Source organism: Macaca mulatta, chromosome 3 (assembly GCF_049350105.2).
Source record: "Macaca mulatta isolate MMU2019108-1 chromosome 3, T2T-MMU8v2.0, whole genome shotgun sequence".
Taxonomy (NCBI): domain Eukaryota; kingdom Metazoa; phylum Chordata; class Mammalia; order Primates; family Cercopithecidae; genus Macaca; species Macaca mulatta.
In genome coordinates this window covers 127,351,953-127,372,107 of record NC_133408.1, presented here as the reverse complement: position 1 = coordinate 127,372,107, position 20,155 = coordinate 127,351,953, and the positions used below count along the sequence as shown (strand labels likewise).

The 20,155-nt window shown below is 36.9% G+C and overlaps 1 protein-coding gene across 16 annotated transcripts in view; it reads left to right on the top strand.

Moving 5' to 3' along the window:
• The window catches only part of AKAP9 (A-kinase anchoring protein 9), a 172,792-nt gene that overhangs the window by 64,808 nt on the left and 87,829 nt on the right, over nucleotides 1–20,155 (top strand). For 15 of the 16 annotated variants that reach the window (XM_015134121.3, XM_028846079.2, XM_077997065.1 and 12 more), the window contains 6 exons: nucleotides 6,181–6,394; nucleotides 7,673–7,752; nucleotides 9,586–9,724; nucleotides 10,473–10,558; nucleotides 16,025–16,139; nucleotides 16,598–16,796. In XM_015134121.3, coding sequence (XP_014989607.3) covers nucleotides 6,181–6,394; nucleotides 7,673–7,752; nucleotides 9,586–9,724; nucleotides 10,473–10,558; nucleotides 16,025–16,139; nucleotides 16,598–16,796 — 833 coding nt within the window. The remainder of the gene's footprint in view (nucleotides 1–6,180; nucleotides 6,395–7,672; nucleotides 7,753–9,585; nucleotides 9,725–10,472; nucleotides 10,559–16,024; nucleotides 16,140–16,597; nucleotides 16,797–20,155) is intronic. The other variant, XM_077997068.1, reaches the window with a different exon arrangement.

The window sequence follows — 20,155 nt, the reverse complement described above, 5'->3', positions numbered from 1 at the left end:
AGCAGCCTAAATATGCTTGAAATAATGTGGATGCCACAAAAATATCTCTAATATACTTAGGAAGTTTGGGCAGAAGGAGAAAAATAAAAACATCATAGAAGTCTTTTCAGGGTTGGGATGCAAGGAAGAAGGAAGAGTGACAGGAATTTTATAGATACTGATTAATTATTGATGCAGGGAGAGGTCATAGATTGAAGTGTATGTGTTTAAACTCGAAGATAATTATTAGAATCAAAAGAGATGCCGGAGCTTAGAAACTACAGCAGGAACCACTAGAATATCAGCTCCTTGAGAGCAGGGACCCAGTCTCCTGTATCTCTAGTGCCTAGAATAATGTCTAACACATGATAGGCAGTAAATAATTTTTTTAAATGAATGAATGAATGCATGAATAAAAGGGGGGGAATAAATAAAGCCCACTTATCAAGAACCAACAGTGAAATAGCACAGGCCTTCACGTTGGAGTCAGGAAGATCAGAATAGCTTTTGTCACTTGCTGTTCTGTTATGTAGGTCCTAACCATTGCAAAGACAAAAAGATACGTGGTATGATTGGAGAGAAAGATACTTGTCATAATTCACATGTATAATTAAATTAAAAAATTAAACATGAGAAATGAAAGTCTTTTTTTTTTTTTTTTTAGACGGAGTCTCACTCTGTTGCCCAGGCTAGAGTGGATCTCAGCTCACTACAAATTCAGCCTATCGAGTAGCTGGGATTACAGGTGGCCACCACCACGCCTGGCTAATTTTTGTATTTTTAGTACAGATGGGGTTTCACCATGTTGGCCAGCCTGGTCTTGAACTACTGACCTCAAGTGATTTACATCTTTAATGTAAAATAAATATGAATAAGCCAATGTAAATAAAATTGTAACACTTTAATGAAGGATAAGAGACTTGAATAAATGAAAAGTCTCATTTCTGAGTGGGAAGATTTGAATATTGTAAAAATCCAGGTTATCTCTAGATTAATCTGTAATCCTTATGTAGTTCCATTCCAACTCACAATGAAAAGTTACTGAAATTCAGCTTAGTAATTGGTGTATAGTTTATCTGGAAGAAGAAATGCACAAGAGTCAAGAATATTTTTGAAAAACACAGAATAGTAATTGCTGTATAGTTGATGTGGAAGAAGAAATACACAAGAAGAGTCAAGAATATTTTTGAAAAATGCAGAATGCATTTAACATGATATGTTGAATAACTTTAGCCTTAAATGTACTGATTTTATAAATATTGAAAATGAGTTAAGCTATTAGTTCTAGAAGCTAGAATATCAGAGCATGTAGACTTAAGAAAAGTAGAAAGAAGGAAATAATAAAGTTAAGAACAAAATAAGCAAAGTTAGAATAACCAAAACAGGAAGAAGAGTTTTCAAGGATTTTGAAAGTTTATTATTTGTAAACACTAGTGGCTGGGCATGGTGGCTCACACCTGTAATCCCAGCACTTTGGGAGGCTGAGGTGGACAGATCACGAGGTCAGGAGTTCGAGACTGGCCTGACCAACATGGTGAAACCCCGTCTCTAATAAAAATAGAAAAATTAGCCGGGCGTGGGAGCGCGTGCCTGTAATCCCAGCTATTCAGAAGGCTGAGGCAGGAGAATTTCTTGAACCCAGGAGACAGAGGTTGTAGTGAGCTGAGATTGCGCCACTGCACTCCAGCGTAGGTGACAGAGCAAGAAAGACTGTGTCTCAAAAATAAATAAATAAATAAAATAAAATAAACACTAGTAAAGTGTTGGACTTCCAAGAATATGGGCCAGTGGGTGCGGTGGCTCACACCTGTAATCCCAGCACTTTGGTAGGCCAAGGTGGGTGGATCCCAAGGTGAGACCAGGAGATCGAGACCATCCTGACTAACATGGTGAAACCCCATCTCTACTAAAAATACAAAAAATTAGCTGGGCCTGGTGGCATGTGCCTGTAATCCCAGCTACTCAGGGGACTGAGGCAGGTGAATTGCTTGAACCCAGGAGGTGGAGGTTGCAGTGAGCCAAGGTCGCGCCACTGCACTCCAGCCTGGGTGACAAAGGGAGACTCCATCTCAAAAAAAAAAAAAAAAGAATATGGGCCAGGCATGGTGGCTCACGCCTGTAATCCCAGCACTTTGGGAGGCTGAGGCAGGTGGATCACGAGGTCAGGAGATCAAGACCATCCTGGCCAACATGGTGAAACCCTGTCTCTACTAAAAATACAAAAAATTAGCTGGGCGTGGTGGTGCGCACCTGTAGTCTCAGCTACTTGGGAAGTTGAGGCAGGAGAATTGCTTGAAACCCAGAGACGGAGATTGCAGTGAGCTGAGATCGCGCCACTGCACTCCAGCCTAGCAACAGAGTGAGACTCTGTCAAAAAAAAAAAAAAAAAAAAGAAGAGTATGATCAGGGAAAAAAAGACAAACCAAATGAGGCTTGGTGCAGTTGCTCGCACCTATAATCCCAGTGCTTTGGATGGCTGAGACAGGAGGATTGCTTGAGCCCAGGAGTTCAAGACCAACCTGGACAACATAGCAAGGTGCCTGTCTCCACAAAAAATTTAAAAATCAGCCAGGTATGATGGCATGTGCCTGTAGTCTCAGCTATTTGAGAGGCTGAGGTAGGAGAATTGCTTCACCCCAGGAGTTAGAGGCTGCAGTGAGCTATGATTGCACCATTGTACTTCAGCCTGGGCGACAGAGTGAGACCCTATCTCTAAAACAAACAAAATCAAATGAATGAAAATAAAAACATAAGTATAGATACCATAGAGATTCATAAAAGAATACTATAAATAAATGTCCATCAATAATTTTGAAAATAGAGATGAACTGGATGGTTTTCTGGAAGAATATAAACTACCTCAATCAACTCGAAATACAAAACCTGAATAAACCAATAACCATTAAATAATTTGAAATCATAGAGGTTTTCCCTCTCTCCTCTCCTCCAACCAAAAATATTAGACTGAGACCATTTTACAAGTGGGTCTTACCACCTCAACCAGTATGTAATTGCTTAATAAAATAGAATTAAAGAACTAGAGGGAAGAAAAGAAGGAAAGAAGAAAGGTAAGATAGACAAAAGAAAAACCCAGTTATCTTATGAGACTGATAAGAAGACCTGATAAGAACAGTACAAACAAATAAAATCATAGATGAATCTTACTTATGAGTGGTTGTAGAAATCCTAAATAAAATATTAGCAAATTATTCTTTTTTTTTTTTTTTGAAACGGAGTCTCGCTCTGTCGCCCAGGCTGGAGTGCAGTGGCCGGATCTCAGCTCACTGCAAGCTCCGCCTCCCTGGTTCACGCCATTCTCCTGCCTCAGCCTCCCGAGTAGCTGGGACTACAGGCGCCCGCCACCTCGCCCGGCTATTTTTTTTGGATTTTTTATTAGAGACGGGGTTTCACCGTATTAGCCAGGATGGTCTCGATCTCCTGACCTCGTGATCCACCCGTCTCAGCCTCCCAAAGTGCTGGGATTACAGGCTTGAGCCACTGCGCCCGGCTGCAAATTATAGGAATGGAAGAATAATTCAATATCTGAAAAATCTATTAATGTTAACTTCACATTCATAGATAGCAGGAAAAAAATCCATATGATCTATTTTATTTTTTATTTTGTTTTGTTTTTGAGATGGGATCTTGCTCTGTCACCCAGGCTGGAGTGCAGTGGGACAGTCACATTTCACTGTGGCTACAACCTCCCAGGCTCATGTGATCCTCCCGATTCAGCCTCCCAACTAGCTGGGACCACAGGCACATAGCACCATGCCCAGCTAAGATTTTTTAAAACATTTTTGTACAGACAGGAGGATCTCGCTGTGTTGCCCAGGCAGGTCTAAAATGTAGGGGATCAGTCAGGGTGGTGGGAGATAAAGTTATAGGAAATAGACACAAACCTTCTTGGAAGGCTGGGAGGTTTGCGTAGCTTCAGTGAAAGATTTGATTGAAGGCAGCTGAATTCTATTAAAAGCTTAGGACGTAGGTACATAGTAATGTAGGGGAGTTTACCTAAAGAGCTTGTTTACTCATGTGGTCCTAAGACAGACCTTTGATCATTTGCAGGACTGCTCTCTCTGGGGAGGATGACCAGATTACCCACAAGTGTGTTGACTCAAAGCCTTTGTCATTAAATCTATGCTGAATAAATGCCCACAGGACCAGCTAGTCAGGGCATGCGGCTGCTGCAATTCTTTCTGTGAGCAGCCTGGCCCCCTAACCACTCTTTTACTAAATACTGGTGTCTGAGTACGTTATTCATCCATTGTGCAGCCTGAGTCTGCGGGTCAGACCTTGGCACTTTAACTCCTGGTCTCAAGCAGTTATTCCACATTGACCTCCCAAAGTGCTGAGATTACAGGAGTGAGCCATCATGCCTGGCCTTATTTTATTTTTTTAGAGACAAGTTCTTGCTCTTGCCAGGCTGGAGTGCAGTGGCATAATTATAGCTCACTGCAACCTTGAACTCCTGGACTCAGGCAGTCTTCCCATCTCAGCCTCCTAAGTAGCTGGGACTACAGGCACATATTACCACTCCTGGCTAATTTATTATTTTTTTTTAGAGATGGGGTCTTTTTATGTTGCCCAGGCTGGTTTTGAATTCCTGGACTCAAGCGATGCTCCCACCTGAGCCTCCTGAGTAGCTGGGATTATAAGTACAAGTTACCGTGTCCAACCCATATAATCATTTTAATATATATTGGAAAAGAATCCATAAAAAACCTAATAACTCATAATTTTTTTTCAATGGAGAAAATCCGGAATAGAAGGGAAATTTCTTAACCGCAGTAATTGTTTTCATTAAAACATTTAGCAGATAACATTTCTAATAGTGAAATTTAGAAGCATTCTCCTTAATATCAAGTAAGTATAGAATAAAATATGATAGAAGCATTCCCATTAAAATTAAATATAGAATCAAGTGTAGGATACCTACTTTCAACATTACTATTTCAACATTGGTTTGTAGTTCCTAGCCAATGCAATTTGACAAGAATAAGAAATGAGATAAAGAATATGAAAACTTCTTTATGAATAACAAAATAAACCCTACACAAGATGTTTTGAACTTTTGTCAAGAAAATTATAAAACACTGAAGCATGTAAATATCTCACTATATGGCAATATGTACCATATTCATAGTGGAAAGATGTAAAGAAAAATGTCAGTTCTCTCCAAATTATTCTCCGTATTCAGTGTATTTCCAGTTATAATTACAAGGAAATTTTTCATGGATCTTGAAAAACTGATTGTAAAATTGATACAGACAAGTAAATACTCAAGAATAATCAATAGAGTCCTAGAAAAATGTATTGCATCTGATAACAAGATTTACTACAAAATCATGATAGACAGTATGGTTTGATGCTAGAATGGACAAATAGATCAGTGGAGCATAATGGAAAGCCCGAAACTCATTGAGATCCTTGTGAAATTTTAGTATATAGGAAAGAGACCCTACAAGTCAACTTTTATTTAATAATACTTAGTGAGCCTCTGCTGCATTCTACACAGTTTTATTCCCTGGTGATATAACAGTGAATAAAAACAAGTAGTAGGGGGGGTGCAGTAGCTCATGCCTGTAATCTCAGCACTTTGGAAGGATGGCTTGAGCCCAGGAGTTTCAGGCCAGCCTGGGCAACAGAGTGAGACCCCATCTTTACCTAAAAATAGAAAGTTAGCTGGACATGGTGGCATGCACCAGTAGTCCTAACTACTTGGGAGGCTGAGGTGGGAGGAGCGCTTGAACCCAGGAGGTCAAGGCTGCAGTGAGCCATGACTGCACCACTGTACTCTAGCCTGGGTGACAGAATAAGACCCTGTCTCCAAAAAAAAAAAAAAAAAAAAAAAAAAGCATTTATTAATTTGGGGTGTGAGTACATAAATGTTGGTTACTTCATTATTTCCATTTCTGTACATTTAAAATATTTTAGAACAAAAAATTAAAGATGAGTCATGCCAGCTATACCAAAAATATCACAATTTAGTATAAAACAGAGGCAATGAAAACATTGTGCTACTTTCCTTGAAATAGAAAAGTAGATCAATGCAACAGAATGAAGACAGAAAAAAAAATTAGCCTTCAGTTCTCTTATGAATTTTTAAACTCTTGTAGTCAGTATATGCAAAAAATAGGAGTTGAATTATTTGATTTGTCATTTAAAAATATTATAATGTTTACATATGTTTACTTTAAGAATGATTTAAGGCTACAGATGGAAGCCCAACGCATTTGCCTCTCTCTGGTTTATTCAACTCATGTGGATCAGGTCCGTGAATATATGGAAAATGAAAAAGATAAAGCTCTTTGCAGTCTTAAAGAGGAGCTTATTTCTGCTCAAGAGGAAAAGATCAAGGAACTTCAGAAAATACACCAGTTAGAGCTACAGAATACGAAAACTCAAGAAACAGGTAAAATGGTTTCTGACTTATAAGTACCATGATCCAAATAAGTATTGGATAGAGCCCGCCATTCTATAATTTTTTCCTTGTCATAGAACCCACAGAGGAAGGTGATTTCCAGTTGTTGATATAATCACTAGGCATTCATTTAAGTGCTTGAGAAAGCTGAAATCATTCTCCAATAGGAAGTCACAATCCACTGAGAAAGTATATATAAAATAAACAATTTATCCAGCAGAAGAACGAATAGAAAGAATGGGAGGAGAAAGGAGAAATATCTAGTGCTTCCTGGCAGGATGAGTAGGGTGAGGTGGGAGACAGAGTAGTGGGGTTGGAATTTTAAGGGAGGTTCTGGAGTCCTTAGAATTGAGGTGTAAAGGTACACCCATTTTGAAAAATTGAGAGTTCAAGGTGTGTGAGAAAGTAGTTGGGGTTATAGCTGGAGAGATTGGCAAGAGCTTGATTAGAAAAAGTTTTGTTCTGAAAGAAGCATGTATAAGCCTTATGCTGTTGGTGATAAGACCTACTACAGGGTTTTAAATAGAGTAACACAATATGGTTTTTATTTTATGATGACACCACTGGGGTGAGTTGGAGGAGGTGAAATTAGTGATTAGAACACCAGGTAAGCAACTAAGGCTATCGTTTCCATAAACAGTAAGTATTAACTAAATCTTAATGAGGATAGAAAAGAAGTTTGCATTCAAAAGTAGAAATTTGAGAATGGCTTAAATAAGAGTACAAACTTTTAAAATTCAGGAGTGCTTTGGGTTTTAATTTAATAAGATTTTAAGCATGTAATATTTTTATTGATGTCCTCTTCAAACAGGTTAGTGTTTTTCAAACTAGAGGCTAATTAATAGGTCCATTAATGGGTGGTGAAGTCAGTTTAGTGAGTAATGATCAACATTTAAAAAAAAAAACAAAGTAGAGTAGAACAGAAAACATTGGAGTACATGGCACTATAGTAGAAGAATAAATATTGATTTCTGAGATTTTTATTTCAGTTTTACATAGATGTATGTAATAGGTTATGATATATGATGCGTTTTTTTATGTTGGGTTTTAGTAAAAAGAAGTCACTGCTTTGTACCATTTTGTGGATAGAAGTGGAAAATCTCACAAATTTTCTGAGACAATGTTGAGCAATGGAAAATAACTCAAAGAAATAAAGAATTTAAAATGATTCTTATTGCAGGGGAGTTTCCAGTTGAAACATAAGTTAAATATTATCATAGTTCTTAAGTATGTAAATTGAATCTCTTAATCCATTATCTGTTCTATTAGGTGATGAAGGAAAGCCTTTACATCTGCTCATTGGAAAACTTCGAAAGGCAGTGTCTGAAGAATGTTCTTATTTTTTACAGGTAAGATGTTTAAAAGTACTTTTATGGCCAGGTGTGGTGGCTGACACTTGTAATCCCAGCACTTTGGGAGGCTGAGGTGGGCGGATCACTTGAGTTCGAGACCAGCCCTGCCAACATGGTGAAACCTGGTCTCTACCAAAAAATACAAAAATGAGTCCGGCGTGGTGATGTGTGCCTATAGTCCCAGTTACTGGGGAGACTGAGGCATTGGAATCGCTTGGGCTTGAAAGGTAGAGGTTGCATTGATGAGTGGAGATCATGCTACTGCACTCCAGCCTGGGTGACAGAGTGGGACTCTGTCTCAAAAAAAAGAAAATAATAATAGATTTTAAAAAATAAATAAAAAGTACTTTTACACAAGGAGTGCTAAATTATAAGTTGCTACTAATTTGATGATCACCCAGCCTAGTTTTCTCCACTACCTTACTTCAGAACTGTACTTAGAAAGTATTCCTGAGTTTTTAAGTTAAAATGAGCATTAAAAATTTTCCTGATAATCTGTTTGAAACAAAAGAAATTCTGGTAAATTATCTCACCTGTAGAACAGACAGTAATTGTTGGTGTTGCCATAGATGAGTTACAAGGACAAGATGGAGACATCTTGGGAGACTGTGTAGAGTGAGCCAAAACACTAAGATGGCACCTATCTTTCTGGGTCCCAGTTTCTTTGTCTGTAAATTGGATGATTGTTTACGGTTTCTAAAATCAACTCTAATGTGAAAAAACTGCATCTTAGGGGCTATGCTGAAAATTTAATAAACTTAATTATTAATTGACAGTATAGTTTAAGCAAATCTCAAGAAATCTGAAGAAATAGCAGTGAACAATTTGATTTTTAAGTCTAGAAGTTGGTGGTGGTAATTTTTTAGTTATATGAGGAACAAAGGTAAAAGTTATTTGAAAGCTTATCAAATGATTATGGGGCATGTATTCTTTTAAATGATGATAGAATTGTCTGTTGCCCAGGAGAAGAACCAAAACAATGGGTCACATATTTTCAATTTTTGTGTGTGTATATAAATTACATAAAACTATTCTCGTGTGTTAGGAATCTTTTTTGTTTTTCTTTTTTTATTTGAGACAGAGAGTCTTGCTCTGTCGCCCAGGCTGGAGTGCAGTGGCACAGTCTCCGTTCACTGCGACCTCTGCCTCCCAGGTTCAAGCTATTCTTGTGCCTCATCTACCGAGTAGCTGGGATGACAGATGCAGGCCACCACGCCCGGCTAGTTTTTGTATTTTTAGTAGAGATGAGGTTTTGCCATGTTGGCCAGGCTGGTCTCAAACTCCTGACCTCAGGTGATCCACCTGCCTCGACCTCCCAAAGTGCTGGGATTACAGGCGTGAGCCACTACGCCTGGCCTCATGTGTTATATTATCTTAAGTATATGAATGTAATTCTCTTGCTTGATATAATTTCTTTAGAATTTATAGATTTCTTTCTGATCAGCATTTCTGAACTTCCATCCTTGTCCTGTGGTGTTTTTTCAAAGGTATTTGAGATTACAGAGATAACATCAGAAATAGGATTCAAGCTAGGAAGTAGTTGATTAAAGTATAAGATAAATTCTATTATTATAAGGAAGCAAAAAAAATTATGGTTTTTTGCAATGAAGATTATTATCTTCCTGATATAAGAAGATTTCATGCCAGAGAGACAGAGAAATTTAGACTTGTTTCTTTTGCAGATTGATAAGGGTATGGAGAGAAGGTTTTCTTAATTATTTTTATGTGCCATTTTGACTGCCTTACATCAAGGAGAATAATGTTTAATGATCTTTAGAAGTAGAAATCAAAATTTAAATTCCTTAAAATACCCAATTTTGTTGTTGACAGACTTTATGCAGTGTCCTTGGTGAATATTATACTCCTGCTTTAAAATGTGAAGTAAATGCAGAAGATAGGGAGAATTCTGGTGATTACACTTCTGAAAATGAAGATTCAGAATTACAAGATTATAGATATGAAGTTCAAGGTAATAAAAGCTTACCATACTATTAAACAGTATTTAATCCTCTTAATTGATGACAGATCTTTACTTTTTATTATGATTTAATCACCCAGCCAAGTTGTTTATCATCTTAACATCTTATCCTCCTTTCACGTTCATGAAATCTTATATTTAATATACATTTAAAATTTTTGTAGTGCGATAATGGTGATATGAAGATAATTGGAGCTGTCCGCTATTGTCTATCCTCTCTCTCTCTACTCCTATCTTTTTCCTTATCCTAATTCTTTCTTTTAACTTTTTATACCATAGATCCAAATTTTTAAACGTTATTGTATTTATTGAATAAGTTCATATCAATGGTTTTTGCTTTAAAATGAGTAAGATTAACATTAAGAAATAAGAAATATATTAGTATCTTTCTTAATATAGATCTGCTATTAGTTTGTTTTAGCAAATAGTAACCTCACACTTTTTTGATGTTCTTTCACAGATAAAATGTTTCCTAGCCCTGTCCATTTGTATAGATAATGAACAAAATGTGTATAAATTAATGACTACCAAAAGAAATTAACATATTTTAATATGAAATTTTCAGGTTATCTTCGTAGCAGGCATTTCACATGAATGAAATTTCAATTTTTAGTTACTAAATATCTGAGGTTTACTTCTAGCAGGCAATTTTTTTAAGTTATAAATAGGTGAATAATATTTATTGGAAGATGCAGACTTTTACTGTGAAGTGAAATTATTATAATTGTTTACCATCCAGACTTTCAAGAAAATATGCACACTCTTCTCAACAAAGTAACAGAAGAATACAACAAACTCTTGGTACTTCAAACACGACTAAGCAAGGTCTGTGAAATGGAAAATGTATTGTAATATTTGCATTTATTGTATTACCTGCTTTTTTATAAGCTGCTTTTATCAACCAAGAATTTCTAAAATAAGAGAATGTGAAAAAGGAGATTGGGAAAAGCGATATATATTTGTAGTAGATAATTTATATTGGTAAGCTAAAAGAATTTCTGCAAGTCAAATAATAACCCCTTTAGAGAGTTTTTAAAGTTATGATAATTTAAAATATATATAATGTATCAACTGGTAAACTGTGTGAAACAATTGCATTTAATTTTACTTACAACATAAAGCAGTGGGCCTTCTGTTTTAGAGAAAATTGGTAATGAGTTTAGTTGCTTAGTACATAGCTAATTAGTTTCACACAGCATTATATATGTCAATTTTATGTTCAAGCAATTTTTAAAAACGTCTATAGAAAACTAGGTAAGATAGTTTTCTATCATGGCACAGTGTAATTTATTAACTCTATCAGAACAACGTAAGGCATATATTGGCAAGGATAAATGTAATTCTCATGTAGAAAGAAATCCAGAAAGATGTCTATGTGTATTTTTGGGGGGTGCTTTTTGATGTTCAGTTAATTATTAAAATGTTTAGGCAGATTTGAAAGATTTAATTGTTAGTGAAAGTTATAATGTTGATGAGTTATGTTTTGGCTGAAATTCTTCCTCTCCATCTCTCTGCCCTTCTTTCTTTCCCTCCTGTTTCTTCTTCCCCACTCTGTTTCTGTGCAATTAAGTACAACCTTATCTAGCCTTTCCAAAAATCTATAAACCTACTCCAGTAGATTTATATGAGTAGAATCTATTTTGGTTTCATCTCTTATTTTCTTGTTCATTATGGATTTATGCCTTTTAAATATTCTTTACTATCATTTTAATTGCGTAATCAAAAGGGAAGAAGTTTGCGTCACTAATCACAAATGTAAATGCCTACATTAATTTAGTTAATAAAATAAATGAAGAAGGCCAAGGCCAAGTGAAACCTGGAGAAAACATGCCTCATCCAAAAGGGGTGCAGCTGCCCAGCTTACGCATCTTGTTGCCATTAAGTAGGAATCAGGGCCCAGTGTTGCTAGTACTTTTAATCTATTAATTTTATATGGTTTTTTTTCTTTTAAAAATATTAGGAAATATAAACCGGGCATGGTGGCACATACCTGTCCTCCCTGCTACTTGAGAAGCTGAGGTGGGAGGATCACTTGAACCTAGGAGTTTGCGGCTGCATGAGCTATGATTGTGCCACTGCACTCCTGCCTGGGCAACAGAGCTTAAGACCTCATCTCTGAAAATATAACACACACACACACACACACACACACACACACACACAGAAATATTCAAAAATAAACGGATTCTATTTTAAGGTTGGGAAACAGAAAGCAGCCAGACAACAACAAAAACTGTTTTGTCCCCAAAAGAGCACTATAAAAGTATAGACTGGATTTAAAGTTCAAGCCTTCACTTTGTAACCTCAGATATAAACACATGCTCAGTGTACTATCTTGAACTAGTTTTCTTTTTACTTTAATCTATTATTTCTTGACTGTAGTATTTGCTGCTTTCTGATAATGTTTTCTTCCCTTAGCTTCTGTAGCTTTTCAAGCCTCCATTTTGGACTTTAGCTACCCTGTCTATTTTACCAGGGATCTTTATTTGATCCTCTTAATCTGAATGCTTTTTTCATCTCCTTTCATTGCTTTTAGATCTCTATGTTTAGGTCAGTCCTTCTGAGCTGCAGAGTCATATATCTCATCAGTTATCTCTACTCAAAACTCTTGTAGGTATGTTTCAATCAGCATATTGAAATATGAATTTATTAACTTCTGCTGCTTAAACCAGCTTCTCTCGTCTCAGTTTCAAGGAACAACATTCAACCAGAAACTTGGGAATTTGTCTTACATAATCTTCTCTTTTCACTCCTGGTCTTCTACCATACTGATATATACACTGAAGGGAGTATAAAGAATATGAAAGAAAAACTTATACTTTGTTCTCATTCAGTTATCCAGTCAATTTTTATTTTTATTTTTATTTTACTGTACTTTTTTTTTTTTTTTTTCTCTGAGACAGAGTCTTGCTCTGTCTCGCAGGCTGGAGTACAGTGGCACGATCTCGGCTCACTGCAACCTCCGCCTCCCAGGTTCAAGCGATTCTCCTGCCTCAGCCTCCTGAGTAGCTGGAATTACAGGCAAGCTGCACCACACCCAGCTAATTTTTGTATTCTTAGTAGAGACGGGCTTTCACCATGTTGGCCAGGCTGGTTTCGAACTCTTAACCTCATGATCTGCCTGCCTTGGCCTCCCAAAGTGCTAAGATTACAGACGTGAGCCACCGCACCCAGCCTACTTACTTATGTATTTATTTATTTATTCCTTAGATCTGAGGACAGACTGGACAGCCAATATTTATTATTTGCTAATTAAATGCCAGGTTGTTCTATGTACTGGGAATAAAGTAATGAAGTCACCAGACTGAAGAAATGTATAAATTAATGGGATTTATGAACTAGTTTAAGGAATGTCATATACATATATACTATTTTACACATATATATATACACACACACACACATATACATAAAATAGTTTTCCATGGCAACATTCTAGTAGGTGTTTAGAAGAGAAATGTAAGGCCGAGCATGGTGGCTCATACCTGCAATCCCAGCACTTTAGGAGGCCAAGGTGGGCCAATCACCTGAGGTCAGGAGTTGGAGACCAGCCTGGCCAACATGGTGAAACCCCATCTCTACTAAAAAAGACACAAAAATAATTAGCTGGGTGTGGTGACATGTGCCTATAATCCCAGCTACTTGGGAGGCTGACACAGGAGAATCGCTTGAAACCAGAAGGTGGAGGTTGCAGTGAGCCAAGACTGCGCTGCTGCACTCCAGCCTGGGCAACAGAGTGAGACTCCATCTCAAAAAAAAAAAGAGAAAAGAAAAGAAATGTAAGTAAATACGTTTGCTTAACAGGTAGATGAATATAGCAAACAGGTAGATGTCTTTTCTGCACAAGGGGTAATAAGAAGATATCATATTTGAATTCTGTAAATTAGCTGCAATTAGAGAGGCATTTCAGAGTTAACTTTGGGATCAGGATCAGCACTGCAATACATCACTGCCTAACTTTTTGGCTTCATCTTCTAATCTTCCTCCTCATTTCAGCCATACTGAAATACTTAGTTTCCCAAATGCACCCTAGGCTTTTTTGCATGCTGCCCTTTCTGCATAATACTGCCCATCCCCTCCCAGCCTTTTTGGTTTGTTCCCGCTTGTTCCAGTTGGTTCAAATGTTTACTCCCTCTGTGTCATCTGCTTTACCTATCTTCCTAGGCTTAGGCATTTATTCCTCTGTTTCCTTAGCAACAGTACAGGCCTTGCTTATCATGCTTCTCTTTTTTCGTTACTTTATTTTTTTTTTATTTTTTATTTTTTTTGAGATGGAGTCTCCCTCTGTCGCCCAGGCCAGAGTGCAGTGGCGCGATCTAGGCTCACTGCAAGCTCCGCCTCCCAGGTTCACGCCATTCTCCTGCCTCAGCCTCCCCAGTAGCTGGGACTACAGGCGCCCACCACCATGCCCAGCTAATTTTTTTGTATTTTTAGTATAGACGGGGTTTCACCATGTTAGCCAGGATGGTCTTGATCTCCTGACCTCGTGATCCACCCGCCTTGGCCTCCCAAAGTGCTGGGATTACAGGCATGAGCCACCGCGCCTGGCCTTTTTTTGTTACTTTAAATACTTGATTACCCTTCTGTCCTTCCTCCATGTTCCTATAGCTTCTTATACGCATTTGCATTTGTATCACATTACTTTTCATATTATATAATTGTTTGTTTACCATTCTGCCTCTTTCACTATTATTCTAAACCCTTTGGAATCAGGGAATCTTCTGTTTATTTTTGTTTCCTCCTCTTATCACAGTGTTAGCATACAGTAAAGGCTTAATAAATGTTTGCTGAATGAGTTAGAAAGGTTGGACTAGAAACTTAATAATTTACCCGATGATCTTTATTTTCCCTGGGAACTAAGAGGTAAGATCTCTGTTGAAACGTACTCATGGGGTAGGAGTTGGTTAGAGGATTTATAAGAGTAGTGGACAGTTAAAACAGCCTTCTTGGCAAATAGCTTTTTTTCTTTTGCTCACCTGCTTCTACAGTATCCTTTGTTCATCTGGTCTTGCAAGTCCAAACTCTTTCCCCTTGCTTTTAAAGTCTTACGTAATTTGGATCTATCTTATTTAACTAGCTTTATTTCCCCCTCCGTATCCAAATTAAACTCTTCTCAAGAAGATCATTGTCAATTATGGCATATGTCATTCTTTCATAAATTTTCTTACTCTTTCTTCCTTAGAGCCTTCCCAAATCATTGCCAAAAACATATGAGCCTAAATCAAAATTGACTTCCATAATTATTCAGATCCACATCAGTCTTCTTTATCATTGTAGTTATAGTCAAATTTTATAGTTTAGCCGTTCTCTAATTGTTTATTTTCCCATCTGATTGATGAATTCCATGCAGGCAGATATATTGTTATTTTTTAAACGGATTTTATATTTTTACTATCTCTTGTCACAGTGCTGGTCACATTGATTATTAAGTATTTGATGAATGAATAAATTAGTACACACAGGTATCTGACATATTGCTGCTTAATTTTATTTGTTTATTTACTTATTTTTTTGAGGCAGAGTCTTGCTCTGTCTCCCATGCTAGAGTTCAATGACTCAATCTTGGCTCACTGCAACCTCCCCTTCCCAGGTTCAAGAAATTCACCTTCCTTAGCCTCCCAAGTAGCTGGGATTACAGGTTTGCGCCACCACACCTGGCTAATTTTTCAATTTTTAGTAAAGATGAAGTTCACTATGTTGACCAGGCTGGTCCTGAACTCCTGACTTCAGGTGATCCACCCACCTCGCTTTCCCAAAGTGCTTGGATTACAGGCTTGCTGCTTTTTAATAGTTAAGGAAATGAGCTGAGATTTATCTATTTTCATTCTTTTCTTTTCTTTTGTTTACTGTACAGAGCAGCATACCATTTGTCAGTTACCTGGTTGTACATAGGACATATCTAGAGATACATAAGCTGTATTAATCAAGTATTGGTAATATAAAATTTATTATGTACAAATTGAAATTTCAAAGACCAGGTTATACTATAAATATTGTTATCAGCTTTCTACCAAAATTCTCAGAAGCACTTGTTTTTGTAGTAAAATGAACTTCCTTTTAGATATCAAAGAACATTACTAACATAATTTCAGTGCTGTGAAAGGTATGGAATATGAATTACTGTTACAGAAGAGAACAGGGAATAACTTAGAAGGGAAAACACTTGTATTAGAGTGCCACAATTTTGGGTGGTTTTAAAAAAGCATCTTAATGCAGAGTTGCTTTAATACAGCTTTCTAATTGCTGGATTACGTATTTATGTTACTGCTTTTATTCTGTGGTTTTCAATAGATTTGGGGACAGCAAACAGATGGTATGAAACTTGAATTTGGAGAAGAAAACCTTCCAAAAGAGGAAACAAAGTTTTTATCAATCCATTCTCAGATGACCAGTTTGGAAGACAGTGGTAAATTTTGATCATATACCACAATGTGGTGTTTTTATACCAAGTATTGAGTAATTTGCTTTTTTACTTTAAAATTTGAGCTAACATAGTGACGTTGGGCATTTCACTGTAGCCTCTCTGATCTCAATGTTTTCATCCTTAAAATGAAAGATTTGGGTTACTTATCTATTTGGTCCTTTTTCACTTCTTATGTTCTGTAATAGTAAATTGTTTTAAATTTTAAAGATATAAAATGTTGGATTTAGGAGTACTGCAGCATGAGGATCAAAAAGATTATCTTGAATTGTACTATTTATATTTTCTTGTTTTCATCAGAATGAGTTTAAATTGAAACCAGAGTTATTACCACTTAAAACATACTCTTTCAAAAAAGAATATTTTCTGTACACAGTGATTGTGCTATTTCACTAAGAAACTTCTGTTGAAATGTGCATTTTTTGTCTCTTTATATAACATAGATGTCAATCATAAAAGCAAGTTATCTTCTCTACAACATCTTGAAAAAACTGAACAACTTGAAGAACAAGTTCAAGAATTAGAAAGCCTCATATCCTCTTTGCAGCAACAATTGAAAGAAACTGAACAAAGCTATGAGGCAGAGATCCACTATTTACGGAAGAGGCTTCAAGCTGTTAGTGAGTCCACAGTTCCGCCAAGGTATTCATCTGCTTATAGCTTCATTCAACAGTATTTGTAGCTTTGTAACAATTATAGTATCATCTAGAATGGCTATTTACAAAAAGTAACTTAAGCAAAGTTGCTGAAAAGAGATAGGATGCAGCATTTTTAAGAAAGAAGAGCAGGAGATCATTCTATATCTTTGAAATGCCTGAAATAAATGTTGATGTAAATCAAAGAGATTATAGGAATTCTACTTAAATTTTTACATTATAAAGATGTTGGAGGCCGGGCGCGGTGGCTCAAGCCTGTAATCCCAGCACTTTGGGAGGCCGAGGCGGGCGGATCACAAGGTCAGGAGATCGAGACCACAGTGAAACCCCGTCTCTACTAAAAATACAAAAAATTAGCCGGGCGCGGTGGCGGGCGCCTGTAGTCCCAGCTACTCAGGAGGCTGAGGCAGGAGAATGGTGGGAACGCGGGAGGCGGAGCTTGCAGTGAGCCGAGATTGCGCCACTGCACTCCAGCCTGGGCAACAGCGTGAGACTCCGTCTCAAAAAAAAAAAAAAAAAAAAAAGATGTTGGTTGTTGTTAATCTGCTTAATTAAATCGGCAGTGTGCATGTATTTGCAGTTTATTCTGTACCTAGTCTTTGGTACTTTGATATGGTGAATACTTAAGGAATATAAGATAGGATCACTCCAGTCATGGCAGGATTTCACTTTGTCTCATGTTCAAATTAACCACGTCCAAAGTAGAACTCTGGATCTTCTCAAAATTTGCTCCTTCTGCAGTTATATCCATCTGTCGTTACTCCTCTTTCTCTTATACCTCTTTTCTAGTCTATCAAGACATCCTGTTTTCTCTGCCTTCAAAAATATATCCAAACTGTACCACTCCTTAAAACCTTGCTGGTCTCTGCCATCCTTTTGTCTCACCTGGATTACCCTAACTCCTCCCTAAAGTCTGTTCTCAACACAGTTAGAGCAGGTGCCAGAATCTTGCTTTTAAAATTTAAAATAGATTATGTCATTCCAAAGCTCTTCTGTCCTACATGATGAGTACCCATTACTTTTCTGACTTTTAATCTCCTACTGACTTGTCTGTCACTGTCTTCTGACCCCAAGATGCTGTCACCAGTAACAAGCATTATCAGTATGCTTCTGCTTTAGGGACTTCTCATTGGCTGTTCCTTCTACCTAGAATGGTCTTCCTCCAGATATGTGCCTGGCCAACACCCTCACCTCCTTTGGATCATTACTCAAGTGTCATGTTCTCATGAGGCTTTTCTTAATCACTCTGTGTAAATTAAAATTGTCTCCTAGAACGCTGATTCCTATTTCCCTACTTTACTTTTTCTACATTACTTAATATTGTCCATTTATATATATGTATACATTATACACATTTTATATAGTATATATTACTTATATAACTAGGCTGGTTGTGGTGGCTCATGCCTGTAATCCCAGCATTTTGAGAGGCGGAGGCAGGCAGATTACCTGAGGTTAGGAGTTCGAGACTGGCCTGGCCAATATGGCAAAACTCCATCTCTACTAATAATACAAAAATTAGCCAAGCATGGTGGCATGCACCTGTAATCCCAGCTACTCAGGAGGCTAAGGCATAAGAATCACTTGAACCTAGGAAGCGGAGGTTGCGGTGAGCTGAATTCGCACCACTACACTCCAGCCTGGGTGACAGAGCAGAGCAAGACTCTGCCTGAAAAAAAAAAAAAAATATATATATATATATATATATAAACACCAAATATCTGTAAATTTGGAGGGGGTGGATTCATTTTTATTTTGTTTATTGTTCGTCTCTGGTCAAAGACTTTAAACTTTATAAGGGTGGGGCTCTTTTTCCATTTAGGTCAGTGATATGTCCCAAACACCTAAGATAATTCTCTGTGCATAATAGGTACTCAATAAGTTATTTTTTTAATGAATAAACAGTTTATAATTTAGTTGGGAAGTATGATATAATATATAACTAGCTCTATAAAACCCTCAGAGATTTATTCTAACTTTGGCTGGCTCTGCTATTCTAGCACTGTCTTCATAGGCACTTGCTAGTAAAACCTCAACACAGTTTTTTTGGATAGTGAATGAAAATTGAATGTCTACTTGTTTGGAACTAGTCGTTACTCTTCTGTATTTGGAACCTACATAGGGCTTTGGAATTGTTTGCTTGGTATTGGCTTAGCCTTATAAAGCTCCCATTTTCTTTGAGATTGGTGGTTTCTAAACATGACCGTACATCAGAAATAGTGGAAGTTTTTGAACTTTAATATAATTTTTTTAATACTTATAATGAAAGATCACTGAATTATAATTTGGAGAGTCATACTCAATAACTTTGAGATAGAATATGGAAATTTGTGTTTTTAACAATATAATTCAGAGGCATGGAACCCATAGATTGACATTTGGAAACCACTGCTTTCTGATATGAAACAAAATAGGTGATTAGGAAGAACTTTCTAATAACCAGTCAGTATTTCAAGTAATCTTCCTTTAATTAATGATGCTTTCTCTCCAAAGCATGAAGAAAAGAGAGGCTTCTGGAAACGTAGGCTTACATTGTTATTCCTGCATTTGGGCTTCTGCCAGCTCACCACCCTCTCTCAGAGTTTCTGTAATACTCCGTGGAAATGTGTTGACAATGCCTTTGAACCAAAACCATTCATTTGCTCCCTGCACCCCTACCAAAAAGAGTCTTACTCACCACCATCCTCATTCTTACTAATAGTAATGAGTCAAAATTTTTTTTTTGTAAATAGCATCACATATTTTGGACACAACTGTAACACATTTTGAATAGAGTATACTGTTCCCTGTGGGTAGACTTGAAATGGTTAAGAAAAATAATTGAGTCATTCTTTTAACAAATATTGGGTGTTTCATACTAGAAACCTCTAAGAGAAACACTCTGATGTTGGAAAGATCATGGGTTTTAGCCAGACAGATCTGCATTTAACCCTGATTTGACCTTTTACTGACTATATGATCTTGGACAGATTATTTAAACATCTCTAAATAATAATAGGGATAATAATAATTACCCTTAAGATTGTGAGGATTAAATGAAACAGTAACCGAAAAGAGCCTTAGCTAGATATCCTGGAGGTAGAATTAGATGTTTATGTAAAGTGGCTATTTCCTTCCAGGGACTTCAGTGTAATCACCGAAATAATAATTACTTGCAATAATTTTTGAAGGTAATGGTTGGGGAATATAACATAGTGATATAACTAAAACGCTGGAATTTAAACCCATCTCTTTGTGGCATTTTTTACTGCACATCTGTAATACTGCCTATTAGAGTAATAACAGCAAAATGGAAATGAAGGATGAGTATTAAGACATTGCAATGGAAGGAATGTTGGAAACAAA